This window comes from Haliotis rufescens, unplaced genomic scaffold, assembly GCF_023055435.1.
Source record: "Haliotis rufescens isolate VD_foot unplaced genomic scaffold, xgHalRufe1.0.p SCAF_5, whole genome shotgun sequence".
Lineage (NCBI taxonomy): Eukaryota > Metazoa > Mollusca > Gastropoda > Lepetellida > Haliotidae > Haliotis > Haliotis rufescens.
In genome coordinates, this window is record NW_025964223.1 from 16,508,167 (window position 1) to 16,526,284 (window position 18,118).

General features: G+C 39.7%; 1 protein-coding gene across 1 annotated transcript; it reads left to right on the plus strand.

Annotated features, from left to right (window-relative positions):
- The first annotated feature begins 23 nt into the window (after positions 1 to 23).
- Positions 24 to 18,074, plus strand: LOC124113623 (fatty-acid amide hydrolase 2-like). The gene is made up of 8 exons (XM_046474067.2): positions 24 to 338; positions 1,258 to 1,453; positions 2,726 to 2,933; positions 7,272 to 7,481; positions 11,738 to 11,857; positions 13,162 to 13,313; positions 14,160 to 14,258; positions 15,613 to 18,074. The coding sequence occupies exons 2-8, from the start codon at positions 1,265 to 1,267 to the stop codon at positions 16,198 to 16,200; spliced, it is 1,566 nt and encodes a 521-aa protein (XP_046330023.1). The 5' UTR covers positions 24 to 338; positions 1,258 to 1,264; the 3' UTR covers positions 16,201 to 18,074.
- The last annotated feature ends 44 nt before the right edge of the window (positions 18,075 to 18,118 follow it).

The following is an 18,118-nucleotide window of genomic DNA, read 5'->3' on the forward strand; positions in this document are numbered from 1 at the left end:
AACAACAGGCGTTACTATTATTACAATCGGAAACCCGACATTCTATTTATAGACGCGTGTCGCGATTCCTGCCTTCTTCGGGCATGCATTTACATGTAGACAACATATTGTTGCAACAATTGATGTGTCTACGATTGCCTCCTGCTGATAGACGGTGAAATGTATTTCAAGAGGAACATATCAATGATCAAAATCTCGATTTTATCCTTCATTGTCTTACGAGAGAGCTCTTTGCAGGGATAAATCTGCAAACCTGTTATATTAAAAGTAAAGCCGAATGGTGTGCGGAGCTTAACCTGTAACACTTCCGTGAATACCTCCGTGATTGCAGTTTTCAGGTGATGACATTTGCTATTATCAGTGTAATGTATTATGATGTGATGACAAAAATACTCAGCCTGCGTGTTTAAAATGTCCACGTTATCTTCTGAATTAGTGGACATATTTATGTAGCGTTGCCATAGGAACAGAAATCCAATTGATGGTTGTGAATGGAACTGGGCATTGTTTCGGAAGAGTAGCTTAAATTGCAACACAATTAGGCAAATTACGACAAAGTTAACTGTGACATGTTTGTAAACTTGTAGTGCAGGGTCCCGTTCCACAAAGTGATTGTAGCGTAGCGACAGTTGTAAATCTATGTTAAAATATGGGAGTTACAAACACCTTAGCACTACGATACCTATCATTGTGGCCGGGCCTGGACCCTAAACTAAGGAAAGCCATTGTATGTTATTTAATTAATAGTAATACCTGTCAACTTTTAATGTGTTTGAACTATTATTCTGTTAAAACTCAGTTGGATTATGCGGTGGATCAAGAGGATGTCTGATTTCGCTCGTCAGATACTATGACTATTCACTCGAGATTCCGGGTAAAATAGGTCTTCAGCAACCCATGCTTGCCGTAAAAGGTGACTATGCTTGTCGTAAGAGGCGACTAACGGGATCGGGTGGTCAGTCTCGCTGACTTGGTTTGATGCATGTCATCGATCCCAATTGCGTGGATCGATGCTCATGATATTAATCACTGGATTGTCTGGTCCAGACTCGATTATTTTACAGTCTGCCGTCATAGACCTTGAATATTGCTGAGTGCGGCGTTAAACAACAAACAAACAAACATCACTCGTTGAATAAGATTGGTATTACTTGGGAGCTCATTTAGTAGTCTATATTTAATTTATCTATACAATGAATGTGTTTAATTGGTTGTATGATGTAGACAGATATACAATGATGGTGTTGGTTGTTTCAGCTACAGAATGCAGCCGCTAGTGAGGCTGCTCCGGCAGGCAGTGAGATGTCTGTTCCTTCTCCTCCAGATGCTCCTTCAGCCCCCTCTCTCTGCGATATTAACCTGGTGGTACCCAGCCACGACCGTCTCACCAGTCACTGATGAAGTACTGCTCTTGAGTGCAGTGGAGATTGCTGATCGTATTCGAACAAAGAAGGTACCAATGTGAACTGTATTTGGCTTCAAAACTCAGTATATTAATGAATACTTTATTCCACATGTTCATATGAAGGCCCTATAGGCCCAAACAAAACACAATTAACAATGGTATTGTATGGTAGCTTAAAAACTCTATATGATTTGTGAGAGTTGTTTGTTCACTGTCTGTAATGTTTACTCAAGGTGTAGCAGCCAAATGGCAGTATTGTGAATTGGTGTCAGATTGTGCTATAAATAGTGCACAATACCTGCCATATGGGTGTGTGAGTGAGTGAGTTTGATTTTACCTTGCTTTTAGCAATACTTTTAGCAATATTCCAGCAATATCATGGCGGGGGACACACATTGTAGCCACGTCGGGAATCAAACCCGGGTCTTCGGGGTGACGAGCAAACGCTTTAACCACTAGGCTACCCGACCGCCCCCTGCCATATGACAAGTCATGTGATTAGCTCTACTTGACCATGTTGACTATTGACCTTGCACACCTCTGTTCAGCAGGCTATAGGTCCATCCCCCTACATTCAGTGAGCTGTTAAACGATGTACTGTCCGAGGGCATGGTTTTTATAATAGTATTGCTGACCAATATGAAAATATTGATGAACATTCTGTATGCAAATTGTTATTGTTTGGGATAAAAGTATGATCATTATGATATTTTAATTGTCAGTCAGGCGTTTCCTGATCAGACATTGAAAATCAAATTAAGCCTTTTCCCCTTCTGATTTTTAGCTGTAGATGACTAAATATAATCAAGTCCCATTGATTTTGGCCTCTGACTTATAACTGTTATGAGAACAGCTCTATCGTTCATTTGTTATACCCCCATCTTTTTAGGTCGGGGTATATAGTTATACCAAGGTTCCGTCAGTCCGTCCACCCGTCCGAAAACTTTGTCCACGCGATTTCTCTCAAACTATTCAGTGGATTCATCTCAAACTTAGTACATATAATCCGTGTCATATGGAGGGGTGCAGTCAAAAGAAAAAAATTGTTTTTATTAATTATCAATTTTTTTTAATGAATTTTTCAAACCCTAACCCTATCCATTATTTAATTTGAAACTACTGATACACTAGGCCGGTCGGGGGTATTAGTGAGCCACACTCACTTTTGCCCTTTTTATAATATTATAATCATAAAAACAGGGGGAAAGGGCCCACAGGTTTTTTCCTCTCATCGTGTTTACATTCTCAACCAGACCCTCGCAATGATGTGAACATAATGCTCTGATAGCTAAAGGTGTGTGTCTGTTGTCTGTGCTGCAGGTGACCGCTGTTGAGGTGATGCAGAGATTCATACAGCGAGTGAAGGCGGTCAACCCAGTGGTCAACGCTGTTGTAGTGGACATGTTCTCGGAAGCCTTGGAGGCAGCTGGAAATGTTGACAGGCAGCTAGCTGAGGACGACAGTTCTGTCAAAAATTTACCACTGCTGGGAGTGCCACTGTCTGTTAAAGAAGCATTTCAAGTAAAAGGTAAGCCTTCAAATCAAACCTCAAAACAGATCTACCGTATTCGACGTAATAAGTGCTCTCAAAATTAGAAATAGGGGGCTCTTATTAGAATATTATTTTGGTGAAAAAAAGAGAGTTGAAAGATAAATTTCGTGGTTTATGCTGACTGCCTGAAATGTTTATATACGACAGATATATTTTCCAGAGTTTAATTGCCAATAATGAAGGGTGCATATAACACGAGTGCGTATTGTACGCAAATAAATAAGTCTTTTCTACATTGATCAATCGGAAGGGTTTGCTAATTGGGATTGTTCACTAGCCAATATATTAGCATATATCGCCATGGGCGCTTATTAGAGCGGGGAGCTTATTACGTCGAATACAGTATTTAAAAAATTGTAATGTGAAACTATTGTGTAGTGCTGTGAGTAACTTCCTGATTGATGGGTTAGCGAATGTCAAGTGGACTAATATTATTATTATTATTATTATTATTATTATTGTAACACATTTAAGCAATTACAGTTTAAATGCTTTGAGAAGTAAGGGACAAAAGAAAGGCATACTGTTCAGACATTGTTTCTGAGGTTGGGGGCAGGCATATTATATCACACACTGTTCAGTTGTGGGGGCAGGCATGTCACATACTGTTCAGATGTGGGTGCAGGCATGTCACATACTGTTCAGATGTTGGTGCAGGCATGTCACGTACTGTTCAGATGTGGGTGCAGGCATGTCACATACTGTTCAGATGTCAGGCCACAAAGTTGCGACTAAATTGGTCGCCATGGCGATCTAGTTTTGTATTTTGCGACTGGTATTTTCATGTCAGTCGCCAACTGGCTCCTTGTCTTTAATTAAGTTTGGCGACTAAATATCTCTTGTCATAAGATATTAAAAAAGATCGTTTTTAATATAAGTGCGTAACTTCGGTGAAAAAAATCGATATCAGAACATAATAACATCGACAAGATCACTGTTGGCCATGTGTTCTGTTTTCGCTTTCGATATGAAGCTCCATACCTGGAATGAAGGAAGCACTTTCCGTTATTAAGTAATGCACTAACGATGTTAAGAGTTTAGTACCCACGCATGCGCTGTACGACATCCGCCCAGGTGACAGCTCAGGCGGTCGTTTCGCCGTTCAAAAACACGAAGTATTTTTCTATATTTGCGCAAGTCAAAACAACAACAAATCGTTGTCAATCGGCAAATGATGAATACCGTATTTTCTTTAGTATAGTGCGCACCCCTCTCTAGCAGATTCAGTATTTATTTTTTTTTGGGGGGGGGGGGGGGGGAAACAGGGGTGGAAATTTGCCATTTCCCGACTCTCGGGGAAAGTAGAAATACGAGGTTGGGCAACAAAATCACTTACTTTAACTTGTCCGGAGGCAAGTAATATTGGAAATTACTATCACTGTCTACATTTCTAACTACTTGTAAGGCAGGCAGCCAATCAAATTTCAGCGGTGATACCAAGCTCGTGTTTGATAAATTTCAGAAGTTGGCGAAAGATTTTTGTTAAATCATGTTATTCTGAACTAAAAGGCAGGAAATCACGATATATATATATTAAAAATATGGAACTTCGTGAATCTATCGTGCTAGGTTACGAGCTGTGACAGATTTTTCATGCATATATTTTTGCATTAAACATCGTGTCCGAGCCCAGAATTTAAGGCGACGAAAGCTGAGATGTCATTTGACTTACATTACATGCAATCGCACGAAAAGATGGAAATAATAACTTAGATGTAAGTTTGATTACTTTTAGATATATTTTTGTTGAATTTATTTATTACTTTGTATAATATATCAAAGATTTGCTTAAAACGTCTTTATTTTGCTCTTTGACATGTTCGATGTGGACCCGTTGTTGAAATGTGTGTCCGAGAATTATATTTTCAATAACATCGCGGGAAATAGTGAATAATTTTTTATTTATTGATAAAAAAATGATAAATTGATATGGAATACGTATTTCAGACATTGTGAAATGTGATAGATTTAATAAATGAATGATATTATAGGTAGGTCCATACAAATATATACTATTTTGACGTGACTACGGCTTGGCCGGAAAACCGGCCTACGGTGTTGAAAGGGATAAACACATAGATAAAAAATCACCAGACATGTTGATTTACCGTTTAAATTGTATTTTTTTGTTCTGCTAGGCATTGTTTTATATCCAGGGATTAAGATTACCATGTGTATCTTCTCGTAAACTAAGCCGGACACAGCAATCAGCTGTACACACAATTTCTTGGAATTTACCGGTGATTCAGTCAAGTCACACCCAATGATATAACTTTACAGGGTTTGAATGCAAGGATCGGCAAAAAATGTATCTGAAACTTCTTCTTTTTATCAGGAATAATATATTCCAATATCTTGTTAATTTAGATGCAGCTTTTACCAAACATATTTGAAATGATAATAACCCTAAGCGTAAGCGAAGCAGCTGATTGCTATTACCGGGTATTACATGGTTTTACATGGAACACACAGTCTGACCAGTCACCGTCAAGGCTCCCGTGCACGTGATCGCGTGAATTACGTGTTGACATAGAATCGTCCAACAAAAACAAATATGACCTTTAACGAGTCAAAGTATGGCATTTATGACAAATGTATCCATTCTCTGTCAACGAAAGTTCGTTTCAAGGCATCAATAGCGGTAATCTGACCGTGGTTTCTCTTAATAACCGTTTGTTAGATCTTCCGATCGCTTCACACACGATTTCGCCGAAATAAATTAAAACAATATTAAAAGTAATTTTGAATAAAATTAATGAAATAAGTTACTAACATAAGTCCAGATATACAAAGAACACTTTTTATAGTCAGACAGTGTAATTACGTGATTTGTTTGCGTACTTCAGTATGGATTTGTTGACATGGTATTTCCGGTGTTACGTTCTCACGGTAATGTCTTTCCATGGGGGAAAAACATCAAAACTCATTATTTCGTGTATAATGCGCACCCCCTTCTACACAGCTGTGTTTTTTTGGAAATAAATGCGCAGTATACTCAAGATAATACGGAATGCTTTGAATGGCGAAGCTGACACGGAAGTTTCGTCGTCTATCGACACGTTCGATGAACCAAAACCTGCAACTGGCACCGGTAAACTGTCAGATGATGTTACTGACACAATGTTCTAAAGCTTGTTTGTCTGAAAAACTCAAAAGCTTCAACAACACGTCAACAGTTGTTGTTCATGATTTAAAACTGATTATTCAAACTAATGGATTTTTTTTGTTTGTTATGCAGTTAAATTACAAGTCATTACTTTTGGCTCCTTACATTTTGTCTTGGCTCCTTGAAATTCTATTTGGCTCCTTGAAAAAATAATTTAGGAGCCAAGTGGCTCCTTTGAATTTTTTTTAACTTTGTGGCCTGGATGTGGGTGCAGGCATGTCACATACTGTTCAGATGTGGGTGCAGGCATGTCACATACTGTTCAGATGTGGGGGAGCAGGCATGTCACACACTGTTCAGATGTGGGTGCAGGCATGTCACATACTGTTCAGATGTGGGTGCAGGCATGTCACATACCGTTCAGATGTGGGTGCAGGCATGTCACATACTGTTCAGATGTGGGTGCAGGCATGTCACATACCGTTCAGATGTGGGTGCAGGCATGTCACATACTGTTCAGATGTAGGGGCAGGCATGTCACACACTGTTCAGATGTGGGTGCAGGCATGTCACATACTGTTCAGATGTAGGGGCAGGCATGTCACATACTGTTCAGATGTGGGTGCAGGCATGTCACATACTGTTCAGATGTGGGTGCAGGCATGTCACATACCGTTCAGATGTGGGTGCAGGCATGTCACATACCGTTCAGATGTGGGTGCAGGCATGTCACATACCGTTCAGATGTGGGTGCAGGCATGTCACATACCGTTCAGATGTGGGTGCAGGCATGTCACATACTGTTCAGATGTAGGGGCAGGCATGTCACATACTGTTCAGATGTAGGGGCAGGCATGTCACATACTGTTCAGATGTGGGGGGCAGGCATGTCACATACTGTTCCGATGTGGGTGCAGGCATGTCACAGATGTTGGGGGGCAGGCATGTCACATACTGTTCAGACATTGTTAACATGTAGGGGAAAAATAAACGTTATTCTCTCACAGAGGAAATATGATCATGATAATTGTGTACTCAGAGAGGGGAGAAGGGTGTAACCATGGTAACAAGCATTGGACAACGCTTATCTTTCTTACAGTGGCAGGGGACACGCACTGAATATGCAGGTCAAGCATTGTAAACAGGTTCTTGTAGTAGACAGTGTTTGCCAGTGGTTCCATGTTGTGATGCTGCTGTTATGTCTTCAGGTATGCCAAGCTGCTCTGGTCTGTGGACAAGGAGAAATAACAAGGCTCCATCAACGGCTGCTGTTGTGAGACACCTCAAGGCAGCTGGAGCCATTCCCTTTATCCTCACCAACACCAGCGAGCTCTGTATGTGGTACGAGTCTGCAAACAACGTGTACGGCCGGACAAACAACGCCTACAGCACCAGTCACATCGTAGGAGGAAGCTCAGGTACACACAATACACAAAAATTTCGGTTAGGTATCAAATTAGTTTTGCATGGCCATGCATGTCTCCCAATGACTAAAAATCACTTTATGTTCAATAGTGTTCAACTGTTTATCTATCATAATAAGAAGACCGCCTCCGTGGTCTAGTGGCAGAGCGTCCACCTGGAGAGCGGAATGTCCGGGGTTCGATCCCCGGCCTCGTCATACCAAAAGGCGTTAAAAGATGGTACTTTTTGTTACCCTGTCTGGCGCTCGGCATTAATGGGCTAAAACAAGGACTGGTTGGCTCGGAGTCAGTATACTGTGTCTTAGTGGGGTATTCATGTTAAACTGCGGCATGGTATCTCAGTGAGCTAGCACTATAAATCGGCATCAGTCCGGACTAGTACAAGCAGCCACACAAACACACACATGTACATGCACGTCGCTATATAAGTGCAATAACCTTGGACGCGACGTTAAACCCCATTTCACCTCACCTCATAATAAGAAAGTCTAATGATAGATATTCTGCCCCTCTATGTTGTACTTGTAGGCTGAGGGTGTTCTAAGATGGAAAACTTGTACCAGGGCTACAAATAAGCTGCATATTTGCGTAAAATAACCCCCAAAACTATTCAAAACCCAATGACTTTCAATTAACTTGTGTACAGAAACGCATGCATTGAATGGAAAAGTCAATCGTTTGAAAACAGCCATTCTAAATACCCAATGGAGCTTTTTCATCATGCGTACAACGGAGCTAATTCCGAAACACAATTACGAGCTAATTTACTTTCCAAGTCAACCCTATATTTAGAACCATTATATTCCAATATACATCTAAAACATTATTTCATTTTGTTTTTAAATCTCAAAATTCTTACTCATTTTGGGTAAAACCCAATACAGTGATGAGTAAAAAAATACGTACCCAATGAAAAATGGAATTACCCAATTAGAATAGAAACCTTGGAGTAAAAACTAAATTGCTCAAAAAGTTATCTGGAGCTCTGTTGTACCCAGTCCATTTCACTGCTGTGAATAAAATATGATTAAGACAATGTATTTTACTTCCAAATCCCTCCCAGTTATGAAGTATTACCTCCTGTGAAAAATGCCTTTACATGGATTTGATATCTCAAATGTTATTTTGAAAAATGAACCTGTGCAAGAGGGTTTGAAATTAAAATACCGAAGCATTAAATCTGTGATAACATACCCCTAAATTTCAGACTGTTAATTTCATTCAGCCATGACTGAACATATGTAATACGCCATGAATATCCCTCTTTTGCAAGACTGCAGGTACATGTGTATGTACAGGTAAGCGCCCTCCTTAAGGCGAGTCCAGTTTCCACCCTTGTCAAACAAGGCAGGAATTATGGAGTTATATTTTACCTGGACTAACAAGTTTATGCATAGTCCAATCAAAATCACGTCATGAAATCGACATCCGATTGGTCGATTGCAGGATTTGAAAAGCATGTGTTCCACCAACTCAGCATCAACAGATATTTTCAAAATCTTTTCATAGTTTTACTCAAGGTGCTCACATGATTTGATGCACTTCGCGAAGTAGGACCCGTTTTATTACAATATAGATTTTGATCAGATCGTCTTGACTGGGCGCCATTTTGTTTGAAGCAAATGCAAGTTATATGAGAGGTGGAATCTGATTGGTCAATGGGAGGGACATAGAAGGGACATAACTCATAATAGTCACTGATAGTGCTATGCAATGTGCTTTATGAGAGGATGCAGGAACTGTGAATTGAGGCTTTATCCCCTCTCCTCCAAATGGAATCATCCAACCTCAGCATGTTGCACGTGCAGGGTCGTTACAAAGAACAAACCTCAGAAACAATGGACGTAACGCACCCTGGTGGTATAATGCTCTGTAAAGTCATAGGACATGGTATATAGGGGTTTACAATATAACTGGTATACCGATACAGTGTCTGCTCTGGCTTAAAGTTTCTTGGGGTCAGTTGGACCCCTTCAGCATAAAATTAGGGGTCCCAAACAAAAATGGAGGGGTCCAATTTGTAGCATCATAATATAACATAAACAACAGAATACAGTGGTTGTGAAAAATCAGACATCTTTTCGCAACTGCAAAATATCAACAAACAGGCAAAGTGAGAGAAAGGTTCACATCAGGACACATCCTGCTCTCATGACCAAGAGGTTTACATTAAGGGACAAACAATTTCTTAAAATGGAAATTTGATACTAATGAATATTTTAACACAAAACTATCCATGTTAATATCTAACTTTGTAAATGAAAAGGCAGTACACGGGTGATCAGCCATTGGTAAGGGGTCATAGGGGCAGACATTTGTTAATGTTTATATCTAGATCTTCCAATGATTTGAAGTTTATGGATTCAGTCAAGTTCAATGGCTGTTCTGATGCTACTGTACTGAGTAGTGAGTTCATGTCGTAACTGTGACAATGATCAATGAGTCATAACATAATTGGGATATCAAACAGTTTTTTTAAGTAAGAGTATGTTCAGGATCCAGCATTTCCTTCATAAATCTAGTCAACAATGAACATGTTTCAGGTGCTATAAATGTTAAAACATGTCATTTACACTAATAACGGTTCTGTCAAAATGTGTTTTGCAATTCTTAATATAACCCACAAGAGATTGAATTATAATCAGCTTGATAAGTCTGTTGTAGAATAACTAAATATTCAGAGTCCGCTAAATAAAAACAATGCTTACATTCAAGTGTCCGCATTTATTCTTTATCATATACAGTATGGCGGTATCGATAAATCTCGAAATCCACACAAACTGTTGACTGTTTACTTATGCAAATCTAAGCACGATATATTTCATTGCATGATTGAATACAGGACTCGTTGCGGTATGTCACGGCTACTTGTACACACGTTAACTTCTTTATGATAGTTTCTGGGATGTTTTTGAAGTGGAATTACCCCTTCCTCCATTCGAAATTGATACGAAAAAGAACCCATTTGTTTAAACGAAGTCCCTTGATCAAACCTCGGTCGTATGTAAAATACAAAACAGGACGTGATGTAAACCATATAACCCACACAGGAACTTTGTTTACCAAACTCGGTAAAGAAAATCAGCATCGATCAATCCAATGAACAAAAAATATTTGAATCACATATTTAATAAGGTTATAAGCGTGCCCCATTTCAATCTACTGCGATAACATAGCGTACCATCCTACACGGTCGCTCGATTTCGCGGGTCACTGTTACCACGTTCTGAAGTATACCCTTAATGTGCCGGGCTATTTTTAGTTTGACACAAGGTCGGGAAATTTTCGACCAATCAAGCTAAATGAATTACGACTATATCCGACCTGCTTAATATGCGGCACCTGATTGGCTGAAGCAAAGCTACGGACCATACCAAACATTAATACATGCAAAATCGAAAATAGATATAGGTCAAGAAACCGGTTTGGGTATTTGTCATAAACAGGGAGAGAATAATGAAACTGGTTTGGTTTAGCAAACGGAAGTGTTAATCAACATGCTTCCCGGTCTTGTTTGGCAACAAATACCTTTACGCAAAGACGTACGTCTTTGATTTACGATAACAGTGTCAATTCGATATGAAATTAATAACGCCCCAGTCACTGCGTCCACGAGACCCACACATGTTACGCAGGTGCGTTCAAACTCATTTTTGTGCGTCCAAGACGCAAAAACGCGCTCTTCAGCCAACACTGCCGATATATTGAAATACTGCCATCAGCAAGACATGTATTGCAATACAACCCTTGTGTATTGATATTTTCAATATAGTCACAGAAGAATTAATTTATGATTATATGAATTATATCTACAGGCATTTCGATAGGCTGGGTTCCTATCTAAACCATGTAAACAGCACACACTTCACACTGTGTACATTAACATCCAATATGGATGACATAATAGAGAGTCTTGTTACCCATCTCACAATCTGAAGTCTGGATTAAGGAAGAAGTACCATTTAAACAGTACAAATATTATGTGTGATGCTCTTTATGCTTCTAACAGAAAGGCATTTCCTGGTTTCAATATATGCTTTGTGATTGAGTGAAGGTAGTGTGAACTAACATTGATTGTACATCTTATCAGAACAGCAATATCAGATACATCATGTACATTTAATGTATATTTTAATATTATGAATTTAATAATTCCAACCTGTCCAATGTGTCCATTTTGAATTTTACTATGTACAGGATGCAGTATTTTGTTTCCAGTAAAATCCAGTGTCCATTGTCTGTTGTTGCAGGAGGTGAAGGGTGCATCCTGTCCACGGGAGCCTCCGTCATGGGAGTGGGGTCGGACATCGGGGGAAGTATACGAATGCCAGCTTTCTTCAATGGTGTGTACGGACACAAACCTTCTAGAGGTAAGACAATACTTCCTGTCAGCTGTTCTCTACATTTCCATGTGGTACCTTATCATATAAACAATCTTCAGTGTTGAGATTAGGAACATGGCTAGTATTAATTTAATATTAAATTTGTAACGGAAGTAACTAGCAATACACCTGAGCCTTTTTGAGTGAGTGAGTTGGGTTTAACGCCGCTTTTAACAGTATTCCATATCACGGCGTGTCAGCTTAATGTGGGAGGAAAGCCCGAAGTGATGCAGGTCTAGGACGTTTACCACTTCGGTGAAACCCACAAGCATGGGTATGGGGCTGACAAACCTAGAAACATAATCGGGTTGAACTGGCTGAGCCTTTTTGAGTGTTAACATGTATAATGTAACTCAGTATCTGAACATGCTGAACGTGTACTTTATACAAAACATAACCAGGATTGTCATTAAATGATACACCTAAAATGAGTAAGTGGTGTTTTGTTTGCTTTTAAACTTGAAATCTAAGTAATGTATTCTTCTTCTTTTTTAAAGTAAACTTTGATTTTATTAGGACCCAGGTACTTGCACAATGATTGATCGGATATAATGTTATATTAAGAAACTGCTGAAATATGGTGTGAGAGATTCCAGTAGAATAGCATGGGGGAGGATAGGTACATGCTGCAGATGAAGCATGCATTTAATGTCCTGTCACAGTTTTTCAAATTAACAACCAGCTGCATATGTAACATGGACACCTAGGCAACCCAACACTGGAGAACTTGTTGTATTGAAACTGTCCAAGCCAACATGCATCACATCTCTCGCACTCTTCTCTCATACACACCTGTAGTGGCCAGTTTCCCTTGAGAGGCCAGTTGTTGTGTTGTTGCCTTAGATAATGCTGAGTTTTAATATTTTTGTTTGTCATGTAATGGGTAGGTTTCTCGGCAGGATAATGCCAGGGGACAAAAACGATGTTCGTTGGGGTCAAATGGGGATAGAGATGCAAATATCAAAGGGTCAAGTAGGGACTACTTTCAGCGTTCACAAACCAACATGGAGTCACCCTTGTCATTGTGCCAAGGCTCGCTAAATACATTGTTTATTCCTAATACAGGATATTTACAATCCCCAAACACACTTGCATGATAACCTTCTAATTTTTTAATTTTGTTGTGTTTGTTTAGATGTTGTGTCATGTTATGTAGGTTTTTCTGGCAACAGTAGACAATCTCCTGTAACCAGGAAATACCATATGTCTAATGCCATGAGTGTGTTACCTTAAATGTTGTTGACATCAATTGAAAATATTCTGATCATGCTAATGTTGTTATTGTTATGCAGGTGTTGTTGACAACAGTGGACAGCACCCTCCTGCCACAGGGAGTCAGGTCGACCTGCTTGTTACGGGGCCGCTCTGCCGCTATGCTGCTGATCTCTTACCTCTGATGCAGATTATGTCTGGGGATGCTTCGCAGCTTAACTTGAAGAAAAAAGTGAGAAAATTTATTACAGTATGTTATTAGTACAGCTGGCATGGACCCAGACTGCTGTCAGAATGTGGGTGAAACATCTGTGATGGGCCAAGACCTGTGTATGGATATTGGTGAAACACCCATGATGGGCGAAGACCTCTGTCGGATATTGGTTAGACAACCGTGATGGACCAAGACCTCTGTCAGATATTGTTGAAACGTGTGATGGGTCAAGATCTCTGTACAGATCACTGTACAGATCTCTGTACAGATATCAGTGAAACGTGTGATTGGCCAAGATCTCTGTCGTATATTGGTGAAACATCCATGATGGGCCAAGACCTCTGTACAGATATTGGTGAAACATCCATGATGGGCCAAGACCTCTGTACAGATATTGGTGAAACATCCATGATGGGCCAAGACCTCTGTATGGATATTGGTGAAACATATGTGATGGGCCAAGACCTCTGTCTGATATTGGTGAAACATCCGTGATGGGCCAAGACCTCTGTCTGATATTGGTGAAACACCCGTGATGGGCCAAGACCACTTTCCAGATGCTGTTAAAAACAAGATCATGATGGACCGAAACTGCTATCACAATGTTGGTAAAACATCAGTGATGGACGGAGACCTCTGTCTGGATGTTGTTGAAACATCAGTCAATGTACCAGATTTTCCATCAAGTAAGATCATACATTGACCTTGACTGCTATTTAAATGTTGTTGAAACGTTTGCCATGGGCCAATGTTTTCACATGAGGTATGTTATTAACTGATGTTAATTAAAGTTAATCTGGAAAACAGCTGCACATTAATTCTCCTATTCATTTCCAATACTTACTGAGAAGATGAATCTTTCAGGTGGACTTGAAGGAGCTGAGGTTTTTCTCAATGGAGAATGATGGAGGAGGGTTGCTTCAGAGTAATGTGAATCAAGAACTGGTGGCGGCACAGAAAAAAGTGAGTAGAGCATGTTGATGGATGTAGATGGAACAGATTCATCGATGTAGATTGAACAGGTTTATGGATGTAGATGGAACAAGTTGATGGATGTAGATAGAACAGGTTGATGGATACAGATGGAACAGGTTGATGGATACAGATGGAACAGGTTGATGGATGTAGATGGAACAGGTTTATGGATGTAGATGGAACAGATTGATGGATGTAGATGGAACAGGTTGATGGATGTAGATGGAACAGATTGGTGGATCCAGATGGAACAGGTTGATGGATGTAGATGGAACAGGTTGATGGATGTAGATGGAACAGATTGATGGATGTAAATGGATGGATGTAGATGGAACAGATTGATGGATGTAGATGGAACAGGTTGATGGATGTAGATGGAACAGGTTGATGGATGTAGATGGAACAGATTGGTGGATCCAGATGGAACAGGTTTATGGATGTAGATGGAACAGGTTGATGGATGTAGATGGAACAGATTGATGGATGTAGATGTAACAGATTGATGGATGTAAATGGATGGATGTAGATGGAACAGATTGATGGATGTAGATGGAACAGATTGAGGGATGCAGATTGAACAGGTTTATGGATGTAGATGGAACAGGTTGATGGATACAGATGTAAATGGTTTGTGTAGATGGAAGAGGTTTATGGATGCACTTGGAACAGTTTGATGTAGATGGAACATGTTGATGTTGTTATAAATGGAAATGGTTTATGAAGATGGAACAGGTTATTGCAGATGGAACAGGTTATTGCAGATGGAACAGGTTATTGCAGATGGAACAGGTTGATGGATGCACTTGGAACAGGTTGATGGATGCACTGGGAACAGGTTATTAACAGAGATGAGCAGATGTCCATGAGGGACCACTCCATGACAAGAGTGACATCTCCATCGCCTCCATCTCCTTATTTGTTTCTTGCAAGCCAACCAAATAGCTGGTCAATCCAGTACAGGAGGTTATCTTGATCTGCTCATAGGCCAATCTTCAACACCAAGTCTGCAGCAATTGTCAGAAATTCCCAAATGGGAATTAAGACATTCCTATTTCATGTAGATATTGTTATAACTAATGTGATGTATTGGTCAAGGTCAGTTGTATTCCAGTGATTACAGAACCAAAAAGAGGAAGAATCTGATCTTGACATTAATGAATTGAATGTAGTGATGTAGAAGTGATTAGTTCAAAGTTACTTAGCTCTGAATTTACTTCATTCAGATTTTACTTCGTTCAGATTTTACTTTGTTCAGAAGTTGACTATTCTGTGTGGTGCCGTGTGATGTTGGGAAATAGAATTGTTTCAGGTTGAAGAACTAATGTGTTGTTTCCCCTTGCAGGCTGTGGTGTATCTGGAGCACACACTGGGTGTACGAGTGACCACACTGAACTTGAGGCGGATGAAGTACAGCATGGAGATGTGGTCAGCCCGCATGACATCCTCCGATGGGACAACATTCAGTGAGTTCATGGCTGGTGAAAAGGGATCGGTTAATGGCTTGTACGAGTTGTTCCGCTGGCTGATCGGTAGGTCCCACCACACTCTTCCAGCCATCATGCTGGCTGTGATAGAGTGCTTCACCCCTCTGCTGGAGGGTAGCAATGCCCAGTTCCTGAAGATGTTGACAGAGTTTGAGAAGGAGATGAGGGAGCTGCTTGATGATGGGGGAATCCTCCTGTATCCATCACATCCCTGCTCTGCCCAGCTCCACAACCAGCCACTCTCAACACCAACCAACTTCTCCTACACGGCCATCTTCAATGCACTGGGTCTGCCTGTCACACAGTGTCCTCTTGGACTCAACAAGAGTGGGCTACCAGTCGGGGTTCAGATAGTGGGTGGCATGTATGAAGATCGGAACACTATAGCTGTGGCTCAGGCCCTGGAAGCCGGGCCAGGTGGCTGGGTCACTCCCGGACAGATGTGAGCCGTTATATCTTCACTAGACAGCAAGCATTCATCAGCCTTCAAGAGCCAGTTCTTCTTGTCATTCTGGGGCCAGTGATATTTCGGGAGGATAAGTCATAATTTTCTCCTGTTCCATCTGTCAAATAATATATGTCCAACTTATTTCCAATATATGACCCTGCTAGTCCAGACAACAAGCTTTCCGGACAATAACTGTCAGGGATGAATCTAGGATGCAAAGACACTTTATGAATTAAATCTATTATGAGCAGTTCTTATCCAGATGATTTTGCTGGGAATGGTGCGGGTTATGGTCAACTTTATATTTGTTTCACATGACAGTATTCATTTTTGATAGTTGCTAACTTTTGTTCAATTACGATTTTGCAGTTGACACTTACATTGTACATGTTGTAAACAGCTGATGTAATGCAATATTTTGAGTAAATCAGTTTCATACTTTGCAGCATTACACAACTACAGAATTATCAATGATCAAAACAGTTTGCTGCTGAGTAATGCCACACAGGACTTTCTGTTATTTTCTTTGTTATGCATACAAAATTAAATGTTTTTCGGGCACATTTTCCTCAAACCAGAGGAGGTAGGAATTATTTTTTATTTATTACCTATAGGGTTAGAAATATCTGAGTTCATAAAATCCTATGTGCACTCGTGCACCAGTCTATTGTGTTCATCATCTGGATGGCATTGTTGACATCTTTTGAATCTTATTGTGATGTAACGTCAGGATGACGTCACACTAGAAGTGACATCACTGCTGAAGATTGGTGCGACTTTCTACAGTTGTGTTTTTTAAGATGTTCATCGTGATCAGTGCATGTTTGTAAAGGAGAGCTCAAAAAGATTATGAAATATAGAAATTGTTACATTCGCATGTGTGTCAAACCGATTTTACGAAACTATGTATTATATATTAACATGGGAAATAAAAGGATTCTGACACCCGTTTCATAGAATCAGTATGACGCACATACTCGTATAAAAATATCTATTTGTTTGTTGAAAACAAAAGTGATGAAGGAAGAGTATGTTTTATTCTTGTCCCAAGACTATCTGTTGTGAATAATATTGAATACAACACAATAAGGGATGATTTTTTATTTCCATCGTTTGTCAATGTTTTATATGTGCATGATCTGAAACTGGTTGTATGTATAGATGAATATTTTGTGTGTCCAGTTGATGAAGATCAAGTCATTTCATCTAATCCTGTTATCGACCTGAACATTGAGATATCAAACATCATCATTCAAATAACACCTGATCTGGCCTTTCTTGTTCACTGAGATGATATATTGTAAATCCTTGAATAAATGCCCTACCGGTACAAAGGTAGAGTCAACTGATACACCGAAAGAAATAATTGTGTGCCTTGGATAAACACTTTGTCTAACATGGGGTAAAAGTATAATGATTACATATTACATGTAATAACATCCCAAAATCTTTCCTTGATATATGTGAAACTTAGGAACAGACATTTTAAGGAAAATTGAAAACACCTGATGCCAACTCTATGCTCAAAAGTAGGTGTATGCCTCAAATAAACACCAGGTCAGGATAATCCAAGACAATCAAACCTCTGGAGCTTATTCAAGGATTTACGGTTTTCCACCCACTCTTGTCAGTTTGAGCGCTTAACATGCTCAAATACTGGTTGGTTGTTAATTTGTGTTTTTAAGTGGTTTTACAAAACATGTTAAGAATGGTTTAATATGAGGATTATGACCAGATGAAACTTTGGAACCCCATAGATGGTATTTTTTAAGCCTGAAAACAGGGTGTGTCATGATGATGGTTTTACAAAACAGCCCTGACAAAATAGCTGACATGTTTGTTGTTTGAATTAGTAAATATTTTATAACTTTGGATACTTGTTGCTTTGTGATATAGTGTGAATGGGTTGGTGCCCA